At 27.8% G+C, this 20,000-nt stretch overlaps 6 protein-coding genes across 10 annotated transcripts in view; 4 read left to right on the forward strand and 2 right to left on the reverse strand.

Moving 5' to 3' along the window:
* Positions 1 to 7: 7 nt before the first annotated feature.
* Positions 8 to 4,939, reverse strand: LOC124423906. 3 transcript variants are annotated; one of them, XM_046962274.1, is made up of 5 exons: positions 4,709 to 4,939; positions 2,966 to 4,576; positions 2,687 to 2,862; positions 2,481 to 2,609; positions 8 to 2,391 (listed from the first exon to the last, which is right to left on the reverse strand). In XM_046962274.1, exons 1-5 carry the CDS (start codon positions 4,728 to 4,730, stop codon positions 40 to 42), a joined length of 4,290 nt encoding a protein of 1,429 aa, XP_046818230.1. In that variant the 5' UTR covers positions 4,731 to 4,939; the 3' UTR covers positions 8 to 39. The 3 variants fall into 3 exon arrangements, with proteins under 3 accessions (XP_046818230.1, XP_046818229.1, XP_046818228.1); XM_046962273.1 differs by having other exon boundaries at positions 2,687 to 2,886; XM_046962272.1 differs by having other exon boundaries at positions 2,687 to 2,889.
* An 832-nt stretch (positions 4,940 to 5,771) lies between these two features.
* Positions 5,772 to 10,120, forward strand: LOC124423911 (ubiquinone biosynthesis protein COQ9, mitochondrial). The gene is made up of 6 exons (XM_046962282.1): positions 5,772 to 5,812; positions 5,920 to 5,978; positions 8,578 to 8,775; positions 8,870 to 9,213; positions 9,292 to 9,516; positions 9,586 to 10,120. Exons 2-6 carry the CDS (start codon positions 5,930 to 5,932, stop codon positions 9,619 to 9,621), a joined length of 852 nt encoding a protein of 283 aa, XP_046818238.1. The 5' UTR covers positions 5,772 to 5,812; positions 5,920 to 5,929; the 3' UTR covers positions 9,622 to 10,120.
* Positions 6,422 to 8,407, forward strand: LOC124423908 (glomulin). Its single transcript, XM_046962276.1, has one exon. It carries the CDS (start codon positions 6,490 to 6,492, stop codon positions 8,380 to 8,382), a length of 1,893 nt encoding a protein of 630 aa, XP_046818232.1. The 5' UTR covers positions 6,422 to 6,489; the 3' UTR covers positions 8,383 to 8,407.
* Positions 10,121 to 10,295: 175 nt separating the features above from the next.
* Positions 10,296 to 12,995, forward strand: LOC124423910 (alpha-soluble NSF attachment protein). Its single transcript, XM_046962281.1, has 5 exons — positions 10,296 to 10,537; positions 11,057 to 11,253; positions 11,371 to 11,636; positions 11,755 to 11,928; positions 12,033 to 12,995. The coding sequence occupies exons 1-5, from the start codon at positions 10,449 to 10,451 to the stop codon at positions 12,180 to 12,182; spliced, it is 876 nt and encodes a 291-aa protein (XP_046818237.1). The 5' UTR covers positions 10,296 to 10,448; the 3' UTR covers positions 12,183 to 12,995.
* A 1,822-nt stretch (positions 12,996 to 14,817) lies between these two features.
* Positions 14,818 to 17,028, forward strand: LOC124423907 (heat shock protein 68-like). Its single transcript, XM_046962275.1, has one exon. It carries the CDS (start codon positions 15,054 to 15,056, stop codon positions 16,965 to 16,967), a length of 1,914 nt encoding a protein of 637 aa, XP_046818231.1. The 5' UTR covers positions 14,818 to 15,053; the 3' UTR covers positions 16,968 to 17,028.
* A 334-nt stretch (positions 17,029 to 17,362) lies between these two features.
* LOC124423909 (N-acetylneuraminate lyase-like) overlaps positions 17,363 to 20,000 on the reverse strand; it is a 2,863-nt gene continuing 225 nt past the window's right edge. Inside the window, exons 1-8 of one of the 3 annotated variants that reach the window (XM_046962277.1) lie at positions 19,624 to 20,000; positions 19,262 to 19,323; positions 19,049 to 19,119; positions 18,649 to 18,794; positions 18,336 to 18,504; positions 18,047 to 18,192; positions 17,773 to 17,944; positions 17,363 to 17,691 (exon numbers count right to left, since the gene is read on the reverse strand). The exon at positions 19,624 to 20,000 is cut by the window's right edge and continues 225 nt beyond it. In XM_046962277.1, coding sequence (XP_046818233.1) covers positions 17,546 to 17,691; positions 17,773 to 17,944; positions 18,047 to 18,192; positions 18,336 to 18,504; positions 18,649 to 18,794; positions 19,049 to 19,119; positions 19,262 to 19,323; positions 19,624 to 19,629 — 918 coding nt within the window. In that variant the 5' untranslated portion in view covers positions 19,630 to 20,000 and the 3' untranslated portion in view covers positions 17,363 to 17,545. The remainder of the gene's footprint in view (positions 17,692 to 17,772; positions 17,945 to 18,046; positions 18,193 to 18,335; positions 18,505 to 18,648; positions 18,795 to 19,048; positions 19,120 to 19,261; positions 19,324 to 19,623) is intronic. The other 2 variants (XM_046962278.1, XM_046962280.1) reach the window with 2 other exon arrangements.

Consider the following 20,000-nt stretch of genomic DNA (forward strand, 5'->3'; position numbering starts at 1 on the left):
TTAGAAATTATACTGAATGCTAATTTTCGTATTATTTCTTCAAGAGACAACGTCAAAATGATTGTACAAACTTTTTACTTGTTCCTGATGCTGAAGCTCTATATTTACTAATTTTTGAAGCATACAAATATTTTTTCTTGTTACAGTTTGTTTTGCAATTTCATTTTTTAAAACGATTAAAGCCTTTTTAATATGTATTACGCCACACATTTTTACCATCCCTTCAATCTTGTTTGCAAACATTTTCCAATAATTAAAATCATCTGATGAACATATTGATAAATCTCGCTGAATAACACTGTTCAATTTTTGTAATTTAAAACATCTCTCTGTAGTTTTCTTTAATTGTTGAGTCGTAGGATCATATTTATCTCTTCCTCTCCTTTTCCCTTTCTTCCTAGTTGTTCTTTCAGCAGCTTTATCCGAATCATTTATATTGTCTTGATTTTGAGATTTATCTTCAATCTGATTCTCTGCTTTTTTCTTTATTTCGATGCACACTACGTCATTTTTATCATCCATCTTCTTATTTTCCGAATTATTTACTTCAGTACTTTGGCAATTATCATTTGTAGAATTATTTGCATTTGGTGATATATTGGTACCCTGATCTTTATTAGATATACTAACAGTAATATTTGTATATTTATTATTGTTTTGTTGTTTCTCATTTTCCACATTAGATGTATGACCTTGATTCTTATTAGATACACTAACAATTATATTTGTACATTTATCAATATTCTGGTACTCATCGGTTTTAGAATTATTCATATTTAACTTAACATTGTCAGGAGTTTCGTCAGATTGATTTTTATTTAACATATTAACGGTAATATTTGTATATTTATCAGAGGTCGTATTTTTTGAAACTGAATTGTGCGACGTAGATGGCAAATTGTATTCCATTATATTTCTATTTGTAGTAACATCATTGTTATACCATTCACCTTGACTCATAGTCGTTTTTGGCAAATTACTATATTCCGAAGTTCTATAATTCTCGTTGTTACTATTCTCGTTTGTTTTGTTAATCTCGTTGACTGTATCATCACAACTAACATAAGTATATGTAGCATTCGTATTTTCTAATTGTATAAAATCATTGACATTTTGAGATTCCTTCGAAACAAGATTACATTGATTAGATTTCCGAGATCGTAAATCATTGTTATTAGATGATCGATCAGTTTGTATAACTGGTATAGTTAAATTTTGCTGAGCAGAAGCTTTTCCTTTGGAAGCATTAGCATTAGAATTACCCTTGCGTGTATTTTTATTTACATTAGGCTTTTTATATTTACCATACTTTGTTACGAAAGATTTTGGTGGAGTGTGAGGTACGAATATAAAATTATAAACTGTAAGAATTTGAAGATATGCCTGAAGAGGTACATTCGTACTTTTTGATCGTTCTAAAATCGTTATAAATTCTTGAATTTCCTCTGGAAATTTTCGTAGATTTGGATGATCATTCAATATTAAGAGTAATTTCTTTTGGCTCTCTTGTATACGACTAAAAACATTTAAATATTTTAATTCATGTCTTGTAATCTGTAAAAATAATTTTGACGAAACTATGCCATCATATAATTTAAGAGCATTCCCCGATTCTGTTCCTAATTTTTTCATTTTCAAATTTAAAAGTTTTAGCATTTCTATTCGTTTCAATGGTAAATCCAAAAACATTACATAATCTTTTTCATCATCCTCAAGGCTCAACCAATATAGAATAAGTCTACGCAAATCGTTTATTAAATCAGCATACGTTCTGATGCGCAAAACTATTTCATTTGTTGAACCATTTTTCTTATATATTTTTACTTCAAACATAAATAGTTTTAATAAATTTTCCAAAAAATATGGAACAACACGGCGTTCCATTATATAATATGTATTGAAACCTTTTCTTGCAGTTATAGTGTAAGTTATTTCCATTCCATTATTTTCTATCGTATAAAATACACCGCATTCGTATATGATATAAGAGATATTAGTTTCATCTTCCCATACATTTTGTGGAAATGCTTTTTTTTGACTCTGTTTCCTTTTTAACAATTCCTTTGGAAATGGTAAAAGATCATCGGATGCAAGCACGTTAACAAGTATATTAGTATTAGACTCATTGCTATTAGTTTTGTTTTGAGATTGTATGACATCATCATTTGATTGTTCTACGATATTTACAGGTTGATCTTTTTCATTAATATAAGTTGGACCATCTGTATAATTTGATACAAACGATGGTGTAGGAAAATGTTTCGACCATCTGTTATCTTTACACATAGAGGAATCATGGCCTCGTTTCGTACAATTACAACAAAAGAGACGATCGGCAGGCTTCATCACGCCCAATATATTGGAAGGAATACTTATTCCATTCGTTGTTGTCTGAAATATCATTTTTATATATTATTATAATTTTAATTTTTATTTTACGATTGTTAAAATTATATAACAAATATACGATATTAACTTACTGTTTGATGATATCTTCTCCAAAGATCTGGACATTCTGTATACATATGACCTACCGCATTACACATAGTACAATAAAGTGTTCGACAGGTTTCACAAGTTTTTTTAAATGTCCCTTGTCTTTTACCACACTGAAATTATCAAGCAATATTTATTATGCTAACTTTATTAACATAATAATTGTAGATCTTAAGAAATAATATATTACCGTGAGACACATTTTTCGAGGACACCGTGTTCCTGTATGACCTTGAACACCACACATATAACATTTTAATGATTTATTTATCATCGGACAATCGTGTCTTTCATGACCACTTTGATGACAGTAAGAACACTTAAACCAAAAGTTCCGTTTTTTAGAATTTGATATTAAATCTTCATCTAAAATAGCCCAAAGTCGTGGATCTTCTATAATTTATTTATAAACAATATTTATCTATAAAAGGACAAATATAATAACAAAATAGAATTATTATTCACTTACTGGACATTTTACTTTGGACTTCACTAACATCAAAGTTCTCTTGACCACGAGAATTAGTATAAAAAGCTCTTAACTTCTCTGACATTGGATGAAAAGAGGAACTGTCATTTGATTTATCTTTATTTTCTTTATTTTTACTATATACACCGCTTGTACTTGGTTCACTTTGGTAAAATTCATCACTTATTTTTGCACGTTTAACATTATCATTTATTGTATGTTCACATTCAAACTGCCTTTTTTTATTTGGACTTGATTCATTCTGCGACATAATAAATTCATCCACAGGCAATATATCTTCCGTAAAATCTATATTTGTATGTACTTCAATAACTTCAGATGCATCATTCCGCATGTTTTTTATTGAACACATGGATGTAGATGTATTATCCAATTGTTTGTTACTTGAATCAACATTTTTCTTTTCAAACTTGTTTTTATTGTTATTAATTTTACCATCATGTAGAACATTTGGACTTAGTTCTTTTGCGCCATGAGATCTTTTTTTCTTTTGAACATTTTTGCTCATTTCTCTAATTTCTGTAATACTAGAAGCACCTTTACAGATATCCGTACAATTCAAAATTATGTCTTCCATATTATTTTCATCATCTAAAATCTTTGAATTATTCAAAGACGTTAATTCAGATTGTGATTTTGATAATGCTTTTTTCACTTGATCTCTAAAGTTATTTGTATTACAATCTTCAACAGTTAAAGGTTTTTTTGTCATAGTGCTCTTTTTACTAGACGATTTGTTATCCTCATCAGAATCATTTAAGCTAATAACAGGAGGTGGAGGTTTAGGAGGAACTGGTACTTCTAATATTGATTCATCAGAATCAGAATCAGAATCAGAATCAGAATCAGAATCAGAATCGCTTTCATTGTTGAAATGTTCAATATCATGTAACTTTCCTTTTTCTTTTTTATTCAGAACACTATATTTAGTATTCTTTTCTTCTATATCTTTATGCTTCTCAGTATAAATTAGATTAAAAGATTCTTTTGAACCTTTATTTTCAACATTTTGCTTCTTTTGTCTTGATTTTATAGATTTATTCTTTAAAGTATTAATATTTGAAATACCAGATTGTTTAACATTAGAATGATTATTTGGCAATAATTGTAACTTATTAGGAACTTTAAAGACATAATTAAGCAACTCTTGTGTTACTCGATTTACAATAGATTTTTTAGCCTTTTTTCTAATTTTTTTACGATTTTTCTTCATAGGCGAGATATTATTTTGATCCTCAATATCTATATCAAATGTATAAGGATCGTCAATATCTTTTTGAACTGAACCTGTACGTATTACTTTTTCCATATTATTGCATATTATTTCTTTATCCCGTTGAAAAGATTCATTAAAACTACTTTCAATATTTCTTTCACTGTCTGCACACTTAGATGAATTTTCTCGATTTTGTATATTATCATCTAAGATAGCAGTATTATTTATGTTCTTTTTATTATTAGAAGAGATTTCTGAAGTAATTGGTACTTCATTCGGTGTTTCTGTTTCAACTGACGTATAATGAATATTAGCATATAATCTAGATTCTAGATCGCTATCGCTTTCATCGTCAACAAAATTATCAGAAAAATCTAGAAAAAAAACGTTTATATTTAAAAATATAAAGCTTATAAAGTTGATATTTAAAAATATAAAATATAAAAATTACATGATAATATTTTAAGGTTATATTACTTATATAAATCGTTCGAAATAAAGCTTACCAGTAAAGAAATTCTCCTCCATTTTATTTAATTCCGATATCAAATCTATTATAAATCAACGTCAAAATTAATTTATCGTTCATTTCTTCATAGTCAAATCAAATGACGATGAAACAAAATAAAATATAACAGCCACGAAGAGAGCACATGTAGGGAACAATGTACTTTAAACGAAAGGGAAAAGAGAGAGAGAGAGAGAGAGAGAGAGAGAGAGAGAGAGAGAGAGAGAGAGAGAGAGAAAGAGTAAAATACTTTGGGTGTGTATATTATACTAAATAAAATTATTTCTGTAAAATAATATTAATCGAATCACATATACACAATTAAATAAACACTTTTATATAATACAGAAAATATTTCTAAAATATTCATTATAACGCGTGGGAATTATATGTATATACTAAACCGACTGATAATAAGGCTGTTTTCATGAAAAAAAAAAAAAAAACAAAAAAACAAAAAATTTTATGAATTACGTATTTAATATTGCATTTGATTGAATTTCTTTTCTTTTTTTTATTTATAATATATATATATATACATATATATACATATATGTACATATATACATATATATGTATATGATAGATAACCTAAAGACGATAATTACATCATCATCATTATCGATCACAAAAGATAACCAATGAAACATATAAAATTATAATTATATTATATTTTCAACTTTGAAAAAATGATAATAGGTAAGAAAAACACCTTCTGATAATACATATTATATGATTGGCTGTTTTATAATTACTATAATATAAAATAAATATATCGTTCGTAATTGCATTATTTTTGTAACAAATTTAAAATAAATTTATCGAAAGAAAATAATGTATAAAATTGACGAATAGAAATTCATTAAACGAAAACAAAATTGATTAATATCATTTCAAAAGTCCGAAATAAGATATTTTTTTTTTTTTTTTAATTCGAGAAACAAAATGATATTCACGAAAATTATCTAAAAATAATTTATCGTATTAAAATGTGGTTTGTGTGGGTGTGTGTATATGTATATATATATATATATATGTATTTATGATACAAAAGATATATTGTTTTTACTTTTAATCATATTATTTCGAATTCTCAATATTGGTACTGATCTTTAATTAATTTTTGTTTTCGCTATTGGCTATTCTATTAAAAAGATTATTGTCTATTGGACTTGCACAATGTCTTATGATTTATTATGATTTTTCCAGTATTTCGAATATGGCTGTGTACAATTTTCTTCTACCGGGACGAACATTCGTTGTTAATGGTAAGTAATTTTAATCTTTATGATAAAAATTAAAGTAATATATGTCATTCGTTTCTATGTCTTTTAAAAAATTAACATATTCTACGTTTAATCGCATAGTTAATCAATCGTTGATACGTAAAGAGTGTAACGTCGTCGCAAGTGATTTATTTTGACATGATATATTGTACAAAGTTTGATTCAAAAATATCTTTTATAGTAATATTAATTAGATTGTTAATACATTGTAATTCCTTATATCTCGTTATTGCTTTTATATAGTTCTTTTTTTGTACTCTTTGATGTAACATATGAAAGAAAAAGAGAGAGTAAGAGAGATAGATAGATAAAGAGAGAGAGAGAGAGAGAGAGAGAGAGAGAGAGAGAGAGAACGCGTAGACGTGACGAATAATTTCGTAAATAAATTGTGCTTTTATAAACGTTTCTAGACAAATGAAATTTAACTGAAACTTTTTTTTTATCGAGAAATTAATATTCAGTAAAAGATAATTTAATCTATTTGTATATATGAATGAATATATATTTATATATATATGTATGTATGCATATATATATATGTATAAATTTAAACGTTATTTCTTCATCGACTAACCTAAAAAAAATGTCTATAAGTAACGAAAAAGAGGCGATAGAAAAATTTATTGCAGAATTAAAAGAATTTTTGAAAAATGATGATTCAGAAAGTGCTGTACTTTTATTCAAAAATAACATTTACGAACAAATCATTGAACAATCTTCGTGGGATGTTGTACCCATTGTTTCTAATTATTTTACGAGTTCTAATGCTAACAATAAAAAGAAATTGTTTGAATGTTGTGAAACTATACTCAATATAATAGCAGAAAAGTGTAATCCATCTGAGACTGTATTACAGTTTTTAGAACAAATTGAATCTTTAGAAAATGATACGAAATTTTGTACAATGTTGAAGCCAGTTGGAATTAGTTTTAATAAACTAAACGATAAATCTAAGGCCATTGAATGGTGTGTTGGTACGATACAATCTTATGTACAAGCATTACCAATACCGAATTACGATAAATCAGAGTTCAACAAAAATAAAAATATCAAAGAAACAAGTGCAATTTCAGATAGAATTATCAATTTGTATACTAATATTGTTTCATTCTTACAATCATTAATCCAAGAATTAAGCACAACAAATATTACTAAACAAGATATTATATTTAAGGAATATTTATTAGGTCTCCTAATTTATTTATTAGGAAGACCATATTGTTATTTATACGAAGATGTTATAGCATCAGAAATTCGCGATCAAATATTAAAGCTTATATTTCATCTTGCCAAAGATGTATTGTATCCTTTAAGTTTTATAAATGGTCGTTCGATATTAGAGAATGACTGGACATTTAAAAAAGATTCGGATGAAAAATCTATAAGTGTAAGTAAACAGTTAGAAAAGTGTGAGATCTTGGAATTGCAAGAAATTGTACCAACATTGGCATATGCTAACTTTTATTTTTATGTAATAACGAGAGAAACTTTATGGATAAAACTTCCACAAGTATATCATCCACATTATATTTTTCAAGCGGGCATTTTTCTCGTTAATTGTCTTCTTAAGGAACAAGATATTGCGTTAATATCTAAAGGTTTAATATTTATGGAATTACTTGTAAAACGTGTGGAGAAAATGTCCATTGGTCCGGATAAATTAGAATTAAGAATTTATGTTAAATTACTACACGCTATTATTAATGTCATGATATATTGCGAAAGCGACAGTGAAAGAAAAAAGGCATTATCAATTTTTCATGAATATATTATAAATATTTTTAATATGGAAGCTAGATATTTCGTAATATTATACTTATATAATACATGTTACCATTCTGGCGTTCTTAGTTTGATAACTGGTTTAGTTAAAACATCTATCATTGAAAGTTTAGGAATGACACCTAGATGTACATATTTCTTTGGTAACAATTTAGATTCTTTATTAAAAAGTGCGTGTAAGTTGCCTTATGGTAGTGCAACCGATTTGGTAGAGATATCAGATGAAATAATAACTACATTAAATCTCTTAAGATTTTTACTTATCAGAGATCGATTTAATGAAACTGGCATTTGGAGTATAATAAATGTGCTTGAAGAAAATTATTTGAAACCCTTAAGACAAGGGATAGATTTATGTAAGGCACATTGGAAAACTAAAATAAAAGATTTAGAGGAAGCAAAAACTAAGAATATTTCTAGCGAAATAGAAGCAGATAAGAAGGTGATGTTATCTGTTGGTAACAAAAAATTACCAGCCATGCCAATAACACAAAAACTCAAATTTTCACATCAAGTTTTATGCGGTCTTGATGTAATGGAAAGTCTTTTAATTAGAGTTAATGAGTGCATTGTGAATGATTCTATAAAAAATATCTTATTATAAATCATAATATATTGAGTTACATATATATCTGTCATTATATGAAAAGATAAAATAATATTAACATTTAATTGTGTCTTCCATTTTTTTTTTTACTGCTCATAATATACATATAATTAAATTGTAGCTTTTATTGATATATACTATATATAGTATAATAATTTAATGTAAACAATAAAATACATTATTTTGATGTAGGGTTCAGAAGTCTTTTGATTTCAAGAGTTCTAGTAAGATATCAGTCCAATGATAACATTCATCAGAAAGAAGAAGAACATAAATCATCAAATGAGGAAACTGAAGAAGAGTATGAACAAAAAACAAAGAGGAAAATCCTTATTGCATCGATGAATTTTGTTCCAGAGTTAGGATGGAGTCGACAAGCTATTAGTGCTGGTAGTTATTGGCATTTTACAAATGAATTTTATTCTTTAAATTTTTATATTTTAAAATTAAATAATTGAATGTAATCGAAAGCTGAATATCAAAGGTGCTGAATCTATTGGTTATCCTGGCATAATTCATGGAATGTTTCCGAATGGCGGCGCTGAATTAGTTGCACATTTTTATTCAACTTCCAATAATGAATTGAATCAAATTCTGAAAGAAAAATATGAGACAATTCAAGCAGATCCTGCAAAAAAAGTAGAAAATCCAAGAGAACAGATCAGTTATGCTATGGAAACCAGGCTTAGAATGATAATACCTTACAAAAAAAATTGGTCCCAAGCAATAGCACTTATGACACTTCCACCAAACGTTCCAACATCACTAGCAAATTTAGTTACATTGGTCGATGATATTTGTTATTATACTGGCGATAGATCCATTGATGTAGGTTTATATACATTAGTTCACAATAATATAATTAATGGACATTATATTTTTAACGATTATTAATTCCTTTTTTAGATCACTTGGTATACTAAGAGAGTAGTATTAGCAGGTATTTATAAAACAACAGAATTATATATGCTTCAAGATAACAGCAATGATCATGAACATACGTGGAACTTTTTGAAAAGACGAATAGATGAAGCTGATCAATTGCATAGAATTATATCTGCAACTTCAGATTTACAACCAGAACAGACTTTGAAACAAGTAAAAGAAATAGCCAGTGCTACTATAATCACTGTAAGTATTCTCATATGAAATTGTATAATTAAATTAGACAAAAAAAATATCATTATTTTTATCTTTTAGGCACGTAATATACTTGGATGGAATGTGTACAGATAAGTTTTTTAAATGAACTAGAATTAATATGCAGTATCTGTAGATAAATTTAATTCAAATATTTCTTATAAGGATTACCTGGATTTGTAACATACGAATAACTTACATTATATTGAAAAAAATTTTGCTTATCATTATCACTGGTCTTAAATTGTAAACACTTTTTTGTACAGTTTTATAGATACATTTTAATATAAATTTAAAATGTTGTTTTAATTTGTACTTCTCATTTTAATTTGAACTATTTAAATCATTTAAATACTCATTGAAATGCTCTACGTATACGTTTATATTTAATAAATAAATAAATAAATAAATAAATAAAGTTAAACGAAGGTTATGTAATAATCTATAAATTACTATATATGAGAGAGAGAGAGAGAGAGAGAGAGAGAGAGAGAGAAAATGTGTGTATACGATATTGTTTATGCCATAATATACGTATAATATAAGTATATGTTTGATATAGAAATTAACAAAAATATAAAATAAATTTGCATAATTTATTCTTTATTACGTTAAATCACACTATACTTTCGTTTGAGATTAATAGTTCTTTAATTTTTCTTTTTTTTTTCTTTCTTTTAACTTTTTTTTTTTATGCTAGGGATATTATAAAAGTATCGAACAAAATGAGAGCGTATAATTTTGTCCAGTGTTGGTTATTGCTTCATCATGTATCAGTTGGCTATTCTGTTGCGAATGGCAGTCGATTTACCACTGCGCTTTTATCAAGTTTAGTGACGTCTATTTGTGGAAGATTCGTTTTAACTTGGATTTAATGATCCGTTGCTTATAAAAATTTGAACGGTAATAAAATTGTCTTGAGGATGGCTGACAGCGAGCAGAAAGCAATGCAGTTAGTAGCTGAAGCTGAAAAAAAGTTATCATCCAAAGGTTTCTTCGGTTCTTTATTTGGGTATGTTAACACATTGATTTACTTGAACTCGTCCGATTAGAAGAATGTAAATGTGACGTGATATTATTTATATACACATTATGATACCATCCCTTTATAATAATTTATTTATTTATAATTTCATATTTCTTTATTGTCATACATTATATTATTATATCTTTTATTGAGTAATTTTTCATGATATGTGGAACATGCATGTTCGTATTAGTGGTCTATATATGTAAACTAATACGTAAGTTTTCTTTTGTAGTAACATTATCTAAAACGCAAAAGTAATTAAAGATATGAATCATGGTATGAGAAAAACAACGAATAATATTTGAATATGTTGATTATTTTATAAGAAAGAATATATTGAAATTTATCATTATTATTATCATTATTATTATTATTATTATTATTATTTTTGTTTGCTTATTATTCAAGACATACTATAGATGGTCGATGGTCGTTGCTGTATTATTTCCATAAAAATATGAAATTATGAAATTTAATATTAATAATTTTTGGATTATACAGGGGATCTTCCAGAGTAGAAGAAGCGGTAGAATGTTATCAGCGTGCTGCAAATATGTTCAAAATGGCAAAGAAGTGGAGCGCTGCAGGAAGTGCATTTTATGAAGCTGCAGACTTGCATGCTAAAGCTGGCAGTCGTCATGATGCTGCTAATTGTTACGTTGATGCTTCTAACTGCTTTAAGAAATCTGATGTCAATGGTACAATAATATTGTCTATATAATTATTTTTTTTTTTTTCTTTTACTGCAAGATATTAGATTATGAAAATAAAGTAAAATGAAATATTATATAAAATTGAGAATATATTGTTTTTAGAGGCTATAAGCTGTTTGCTAAAAGCTATTGAGATTTATACTGATATGGGTCGATTTACAATGGCAGCAAAGCATCATCAAAGTATAGCAGAAATGTATGAAAGCGAAGCCGTAGATTTAGAACGTGCTGTTCATCATTATGAACAAGCAGCAGATTATTTTCGTGGCGAGGAAAGTAATTCCTCTGCAAATAAATGTTTATTGAAAGTTGCACAATATGCTGCTCAATTAGAAAATTATGAGAAGGCAATTCAAATATATGAACAGGTATGGAAAAATAAATTATTAATAATATAAATAATATAAATATAAAAGTATCATAAAAAGAAGGTTATGCAAAAATTTCAAATGGAGATTTGAATATAAATAAATAAAATCTTTATAGGTTGCTTCTGCATCATTAGAAAGTTCATTATTAAAGTATAGCGCAAAGGAATATTTTTTCCGTGCCGCGTTATGCCATTTATGCGTTGATGTATTAAATGCACAACATGCAATTGAACGTTATCATGAGCAATATCCAGCATTCCAAGATTCTAGGGAGTATAAATTAATTAAGGTATTAAATATTATATTATTATTTAATTATATAATTTTTCCTTTAAATGTTTATACCCCATAAAAATTTTATATATATATATTTTTTCTTTTCTATTACCATAGACACTGATAGAACATCTCGAAGAACAACATCTAGATGGCTTCACAGAAGCAGTTAAAGAATATGATTCAATTTCACGATTGGATCAGTGGTATACTACAATATTATTACGCATAAAAAAGCAAGTCAATGATAACCCTGATTTACGCTGATCTGCTATTGTTCATCTACATTATATTATGTCAATGATATTAATGCTCCAAATCTACATGTATTCTTTCCTAAACTATACCCTGCTTTCAGTGGTATTCATCAAGTAGATTCGTTTTTATACCCGAATATCATATTATTCCCTTGCAATTCTAGCTAACATAATAAGTTTACTGTATAACCCAATACTTAAAAAGCATCATTATAGAAACACGGAAAGTTAGAATGCTTCAAATTCTATATCGATATCTTTACAGGCTATTTTCCATATTCATATATATTACATGCAGTTATAGCATTGCCTTATATGTAGGCATAGTATAATGTTATAAATATTGAAAAAAAGAATAAGAGTTCGGTGAGATATAGCTTCTAAAAAAAAAAGAAAAAAAAAAAAAAAAGAAAAAGAAAAAAAAGATTCACACACTTGTGCTAATATAGTTAATATAGTTGGCACTTGTTTCCAGCATGAAAAACTTTTTGTCTGAATAGTACAAACCCAGATATTCCAGTTTCTTTTGTAAATCAATTATCACATAATAATTTCAGTACTAAAAATTAGAGAAATGAAATTTCATTGTTAATGAATTTTAGAATATATGCTCGGTCACGATTATATTTTTTGATATATAAGCAGAGAATGTTATAATTTAATTATATTATTTATTAAATATTTAGCACTTATATTAAATATATATCTTGTAATATAATTTATATCTTGTATTCGCGTAGTGGAATAGTGAATGAAGTTAAATTTTTGTCAGTCGTCATCCTTACACTGCCAGTGTTTTAAAATAGGTGACATGATATATATATATATGTATTTATTCATTGTTCCACCGATCTTAGTGTATATTTTGTTAATATCCTTATTTTTTCTTTTTTTTTTTTCTTATTATTTAATAATTATATAAACTATTTAAGTTACTTGATCTTTCTTTTTTTTCTTTTTTTTTTCTTTTTGTAAAATGTAATTTAATTGTTATCGATATCAATAATGAAAAAGGAAAAAAAAGAAGTAAACGTTAGTTACTGACAAGCAAAGGAAAAAAATCTTTTTAGAAATTAATTCAATATATATATATATATAATTAATGCGTACATGATATTAAATCCTCTTTCTCTCTCTTTCACACACACACAATTTCTCCTTCTTTCGTTATTTTTATACATATTAATCGAACGTATTTTTATCCGAATCAAAGACCGGTAGCTTCATAATTCTATTTCATTTCATTAAAAAAAAAGAAAAAAAAAACAAAAAGAAAAAAATATATATATATAATAATAATTCTATTCCGATATAAAAAAAAAAAGAGAATAAAAAATTTGTATAAAAAATAATGTATCATTACACTGAAGGATATGATGCAATATTAATACTGTAGGTAATTTCAAGGATTTTGTGTAAATTAGTCGGAGATTTGTACGCTGCTGAATCAGAAGACTATATACAATATATCAATATAGAAAATTAAAAACAATGACTATGTTTTATACAGATGGGCCAAGTAATACTTAGAAAAGTATAAGTACTTAAAAGCGCAGCTTTTTTTAACTTTTTAAATGGCCTAAAATGAAAAAAAAAAAAAAAACAAAACAAAACAGAGAAAGACATTTTCATAAAAATTTACAAGCAAACAATACTTTCATTTGTCAGGAGTATAAATAAGTTGAATCTTTTTTCTGTTTTGTATTTTTGTTTTTTAATTTCGTTCTCTCTTTTTGGTCATATTAATTATATTAATTTAAACGTCATTTATCTGTACAAAACAATATGTGTTATTCTGTCCTTTTTTCTTCTTTTTTTTTTTTTTTTTTTTTTCAGGATGTAAAATATGCATACACATGTATTAAAATGATTAACAAATCTCCGTAAACTAATAAATAAAACTAATAAAATAAATCAATATTACAAATAAATATACGAAATTAATTATTATTATTTCTTTTACCTTATAAATCTAAATCATAATGCAAATATATAATTGCAAATATTTTTCTAAACATTTTTCTAATCATTTCTATTAGAGAAATAATTTAATGCTCGAATGTTCGACCAATCGGACGCTACTTATAAATTGCATCTATAAGGCATTGCATTAATGCATAATAATTCGATTTTTAATAATAAAATATCATTATTATAAACGGATACGATTTTGCGCCATTATTTTTATTCGTAACAAAATCTTGCGCGAATATTTAAATATATATATATATATATATATATATATATATATATATATATATATATGTATATATGTGCAAGGAATAAGCTTTAATCGTATATTCTCTACTAATCGATATGAAAATATCTCGAAGCATCTCGAAAGTCACGCAACTTCGCAGTAAAAATGACTAAACGACTATTTTTAAACGTACGATACTTTTATGTAATAAAAGAGAATTCTTATAAATCGTAAATCATATCGCTCGTGTATACGAAAAATCATATAAAAAACAAAAGAAAAAGAAAAAGAATGATGTAAAAAGAAAAATTAAATAGAAAATTAACATTTAATTGATAGATACTTCGAAGACATTTCGAAAGAGTTCTAACGTAAGAAGGAGGTATCGATCCAACAAATACGTATTTTCTCGGCCAATCAAGAAGTTTCTAACTCAGTTTGGCGGTCGAGAAGTTTCCAGTTCAATCGAGAAGTGGGGATGAGATATATAAACACGGCCACTGCGTTGATCTGATCAGTGTTGATACAGAAGCGAAGCAAGCGTGATCGAATAAAGTGAATCAAGCAAAAGCTATTCAAACAAATACAACGAAAAGATATAAAACAGTGAATTTTTTATTTAATAAGAAATAATAAAAAAAGAAAATATAATAAATAGAAAATACTTGTGAAACATCGAAGATGCCTGCTATTGGTATTGACTTGGGAACTACTTACTCCTGCGTGGGAGTTTGGCAACAAGGAAAAGTTGAAATCATTGCCAATGATCAAGGTAACAGAACGACACCAAGTTACGTTGCTTTTACAGAAACGGAACGTTTAATTGGCGATGCTGCTAAGAACCAGGTGGCAATGAATCCGGCCAATACCGTTTTCGATGCAAAACGATTGATTGGCAGAAGATACGACGATCAAAAAATTCAAAATGATATCAAACATTGGCCATTTCAAGTGGTCAACGAAGGTGGAAAGCCTAAGATCCAGGTCGAATTTCGCAATGAGAATAAAAGATTCAATCCAGAAGAAATAAGTTCTATGGTATTGACGAAGATGAAGGAAACTGCCGAGGCTTATCTTGGACAGACTGTTCGAGATGCTGTCATCACGGTACCGGCTTACTTCAACGATTCGCAACGTCAAGCAACGAAAGATGCAGGTGCTATAGCAGGTTTAAATGTACTTAGAATCATCAACGAACCTACGGCCGCAGCACTTGCCTATGGCTTGGATAAAAATTTAAAGGGAGAAAGGAATGTGTTGATCTTTGATTTGGGAGGTGGTACCTTTGACGTTTCAATACTTACCATCGATGAGGGTTCCCTATTTGAGGTAAAATCTACGGCAGGTGATACCCATTTGGGTGGTGAAGACTTTGATTCAAGATTGGTTGATCATTTTTGTAAAGAATTTGAGAGAAAGTATAAGAAGAACATGAGAAATAATCCTAGATCTTTACGAAGATTGAGAACAGCCGCTGAACGTGCCAAGAGAACTTTATCCTCTAGCACGGAGGCTACGATTGAGATCGATGCTCTTTACGAGGGTATCGATTTTTATACGAAAATTTCTCGTGCTCGATTCGAAGAACTCTGCGCTGATCTCTTCAGATCTACTTTGGAACCGGTAGAGAAGGCACTGGCTGATGCGAAATTGGATAAACGATCGATAAACGATGTTGTTCTTGTTGGTGGTTCAACTCGCATACCAAAGATCCAAAGTATGTTACAGAATTTCTTCTGTGGAAAACAATTAAACCTATCCATCAATCCTGATGAGGCTGTTGCTTATGGAGCTGCGGTACAAGCAGCTATACTCACTGGAGAAGGTTCCAAGAGTTCCACCTTACAGGATGTACTCTTGGTCGATGTGGCTCCATTGTCTCTTGGTATTGAAACCGCCGGTGGTGTTATGACTAATATCATTGAACGTAATTCTCGCATACCGTGCAAACAGACCCAAACGTTTACTACATACTCCGACAATCAACCAGGAGTAACCGTCCAAGTTTACGAAGGTGAACGAGCAATGACCAAGGATAATAATTTACTTGGAAGATTCGAATTAAGCGGTATCGCGCCTGCTCCACGTGGTGTACCAAAGATCGAAGTTATCTTCGATATGGATGCTAATGGAATTCTTCATGTCACTGCAAAGGACACCGCAAGTGGTCGAAGCAATAACATCAGAATAACCAATGACAAGGGCCGCTTGAGCAGAGACGAAATTGATAGAATGTTGGCAGAAGCAGAACGATATAAAGAGCAAGACAAGGAACAAAGAGAAAAGGTTGCTGTTAGAAATCAATTAGAGAGTTATATTTTCTCTGTTAAACAAGCGATTGAGGATAGTGGATCCAAATTGACGGAAACTGATAAGAATGAAGTGAGAAAGATATGCGAGGATGCTCTGGTTTGGCTAGACAATAACATACTTGCAGAAGTCGACGAATATAAGTACAAATTGGAGGAATTGCAGAAGCAATGCTCGCCCATCATGATGAAAATTCATCAGAGCGGAACTGGTGGACCCCAGCAGAATTATAAGGGTCAATACAAACACGATAACTCTGGTCCTACCGTAGAAGAAGTAGATTAAATTTAATGAGATATATGGATTTGTAATATATTTTTAACATAATCTGATTATGTTCCACTTTTTCTCTTTTTTTTTTTTACTTGACTGATGTATCTTTTTTAATATTATTTGATAACTTTTTAAGTTCCATATTCGTTTTACATATTTGTGAAAAATTCTATCTAATTTTAATCAATTATTTATTAAAAAGAAAAGTATTAAGTAAAACTTGCAAGCAAGTTGTTCCTTTTATACATATGTTCTATGATTTTGATAATAAATTATTAATTTTTGTTAATATTGTGGGTTATTGTCTTTTTTTTCTTTTTTTTTTTTTTTTTTTTTTTTACCTCTTTTTTGTTTTTAATACCAAAAGAGGAGATCTCAAATGAAGAATAGAATGTCACGATTCAAAATGATTTTTCCTTAAAATATATATTTTTAATATATTATAGAATTAGATGAATGAACACTGTGCCTCTCCCGTATTATTTAAGAAACAAGATAAGATATATCAATTGAAATAGACATATCAATCGAAATTCTCGGAATATCCCTTTTTTCATTTTTATATTCATATATTAAATATTATTAACGAATTAATTTGTATATTTGAGATTTTTCAAGTCTTCTTCCATCCATTCCAAAGATTTATCCGGAAGTTGTTTCAATGGATTACGCGGTGGTCCAACTTGAAGCATACTAATAACCTTCATAGCGTGTTTCATCGTTTGAACCCAATTACCTTGAAAATAAAATCATTCGTAAAAAGTAATATATTGTGGTAACAAGATTATAAATTAAATTAAATCCTTCGATAATTTACCATATTTCGATACGATATTAACGGCCTCCGTTAAAGCTTCTTGTTTTTTTTTAGCTAGTAACAATTCCGCCGAATTATTCGCATCGATCAATTCTTTTACCAGTTTTGGAAATACATTTATACTCGTAGCTATAAAACAATTAATTCCTAATGCGCAACCAGCTGAGATGAGCTATTTCGATGTACAATAATAATTATTATTTATATATATATATATATATATATATATATATATTTTATATATATATTTTAATTATATATCATTGAATATTACCTGATCACAACCAAGAAATATTACATATTGATTATTGTTAATGTGCAATGCTTGTGAACCTTCTACTAAATCAGTACTCGTAAACTTAATACCTACGAACGATGGAATTTCATCTCGTACAGATTCTAAAAATTGTCCCATGTGTACTGTAAAATGGATATACATATATTTTTAACATAAAATATTTTTCATTTTTCTTTTTTTTTATATATATTTAAAAATATATAAAAAATATATAAAAAATATAAAAAAGATCAATAAAAAAGAAAAATAAAAAATATCATCTTACTGTTAACATTTGTATAGGATGGTATATGATAATACAATAAGGGTGTATTTGGTGCCGCTTGAGCTATTGTTTTCAGATAATCGATTAATTCTTGTAACGTATTTGGTTTGAAGTACAGTTCGGGTAAACAAAGTATAGAATTTGCTTTTATACTTTCTGCGTGTTTGGCCTTCGTAGAAAGAAAAAAAAAAAAAATAAAAAAGAAAAGGAGAAAAGAACGTTCTTATATTACGAATTACAACGTACGCGTACAGGAATATATACATATCGATATAAGAAATTATATATTCATTTATTATAAAATTTAACTTACTAATTCGATTACGTCAGGTAAGCATGCACCACCTATTTGAACCATCAAATGTTGATTTGTAAATTTCACAGTTTGCGACCAAGCTTCCGCAACTGATTTCCTTTCTTGTAAGTTCATCGACGTACCTTCTCCACTCGTTCCATTAACTTCGTATAATATTAAGAATATGGAATAAATATTTGTGAAATAAAAAAAAAGAGACACAGAGAGAGAGAGAGAGAGAGAGAGAGAGAGAGAGAGAGAGAGAGAGAGAGAGAGAGAGAGAGAGAGAGAGAGAGAGAGAGAGACAGAAGATTTCAACCGTAATTTTATTTTTCTAAATTAATCTATATAATATATATATATATATATATATATATATATATATATACATATATATATGTATATATTCAATATATACCAAGAATTCCCTTGATTCCATATTCAGCTAAATAATTCGCATACGATGGTATGATATCCAATTTTAACTCCCTATAATTATCAAAATAAATATCAATGAGAATATTATTCAATGAAAATATAATATATTATGTGTGAAAAAGGAAAAATTAAAAGAAAAGAAATATGATGTACATATTTCTCTCATAACACATTACATAAATATCTTTAATACCCGTTAGAAGAGAATGGCGTAAATACAGGAGCCATTAATCCTCGAAAAGTGAACGGTACATTCTAAAATAAAATAAAATAAAAATCTTACTTATTTGAAATAAATATATATAGATAAATAAATATATATATATATATATATATATATATATATATATATATATATACAAATACATATATATTATAGTATACATATATACATACATACCATACATATTTATGTATGTATATATGTATATACATACATAAATATTTATAGATAATATATTACATATATATACATATATATTATAGATAATTGTATAGATAATATATTACATATATATATATATATATATATATGTAATGTAAGTATATATTTACCAGCATGTTGTTGAATAGAAGATTTTATCGAACGATGAATATACGAGCACACGATCGTTAGACACAACCGTTCAAGCACAGCTCCGTATTAATACTGCTACGCGAAGCAAGAAATACGACTCGTCGTCAACAACCGATAAGACTGTGTTGATCTTTTCTTATGTGATAATTCTGGCTTATCATGTGTATGTATATATGTATATACAACTTTACACCTTACCGTAACATTTATCCATTTTTTTTTTCTTTGAAGATATTTCTCTCTTCTGCCTTTTTCTCTTTCTCTTCTCTCTCTCTCTCTCTTTCTCTCTCTCTCTCTCTCTCTCTCTCTCTCTCTTTTATAAATTTATTGTAAAAAAGAAATATTATAAATTCAA

Source organism: Vespa crabro, chromosome 4 (genome assembly GCF_910589235.1).
Source record: "Vespa crabro chromosome 4, iyVesCrab1.2, whole genome shotgun sequence".
NCBI classification, from domain to species: domain Eukaryota; kingdom Metazoa; phylum Arthropoda; class Insecta; order Hymenoptera; family Vespidae; genus Vespa; species Vespa crabro.

Coding starts and splice junctions, on each gene's coding strand:
- LOC124423906 (XM_046962272.1), bottom strand. CDS start 4,730: ATGGAGGAGAATTTCTTTACTG. Junction 2,610..2,686: donor CTCGAAAAATGTGTCTCACG/GTAATATATTAT, acceptor TGATAATTTCAG/TGTGGTAAAAGACAAGGGAC. Junction 2,392..2,480: donor GGAGAAGATATCATCAAACA/GTAAGTTAATAT, acceptor ATGATATTTCAG/ACAACAACGAATGGAATAAG.
- LOC124423911 (XM_046962282.1), top strand. CDS start 5,930: ATGGCTGTGTACAATTTTCTTCTACCGGGACGAACATTCGTTGTTAAT. Junction 8,776..8,869: donor TCGACAAGCTATTAGTGCTG/GTAGTTATTGGC, acceptor TGAATATCAAAG/GTGCTGAATCTATTGGTTAT. Junction 9,517..9,585: donor CCAGTGCTACTATAATCACT/GTAAGTATTCTC, acceptor TTTATCTTTTAG/GCACGTAATATACTTGGATG.
- LOC124423908 (XM_046962276.1), top strand. CDS start 6,490: ATGAATATATATTTATATATATATGTATGTATGCATATATATATATGT.
- LOC124423910 (XM_046962281.1), top strand. CDS start 10,449: ATGGCTGACAGCGAGCAGAAAGCAATGCAGTTAGTAGCTGAAGCTGAA. Junction 10,538..11,056: donor TTCTTCGGTTCTTTATTTGG/GTATGTTAACAC, acceptor TGGATTATACAG/GGGATCTTCCAGAGTAGAAG. Junction 11,929..12,032: donor GGGAGTATAAATTAATTAAG/GTATTAAATATT, acceptor CTATTACCATAG/ACACTGATAGAACATCTCGA.
- LOC124423907 (XM_046962275.1), top strand. CDS start 15,054: ATGCCTGCTATTGGTATTGACTTGGGAACTACTTACTCCTGCGTGGGA.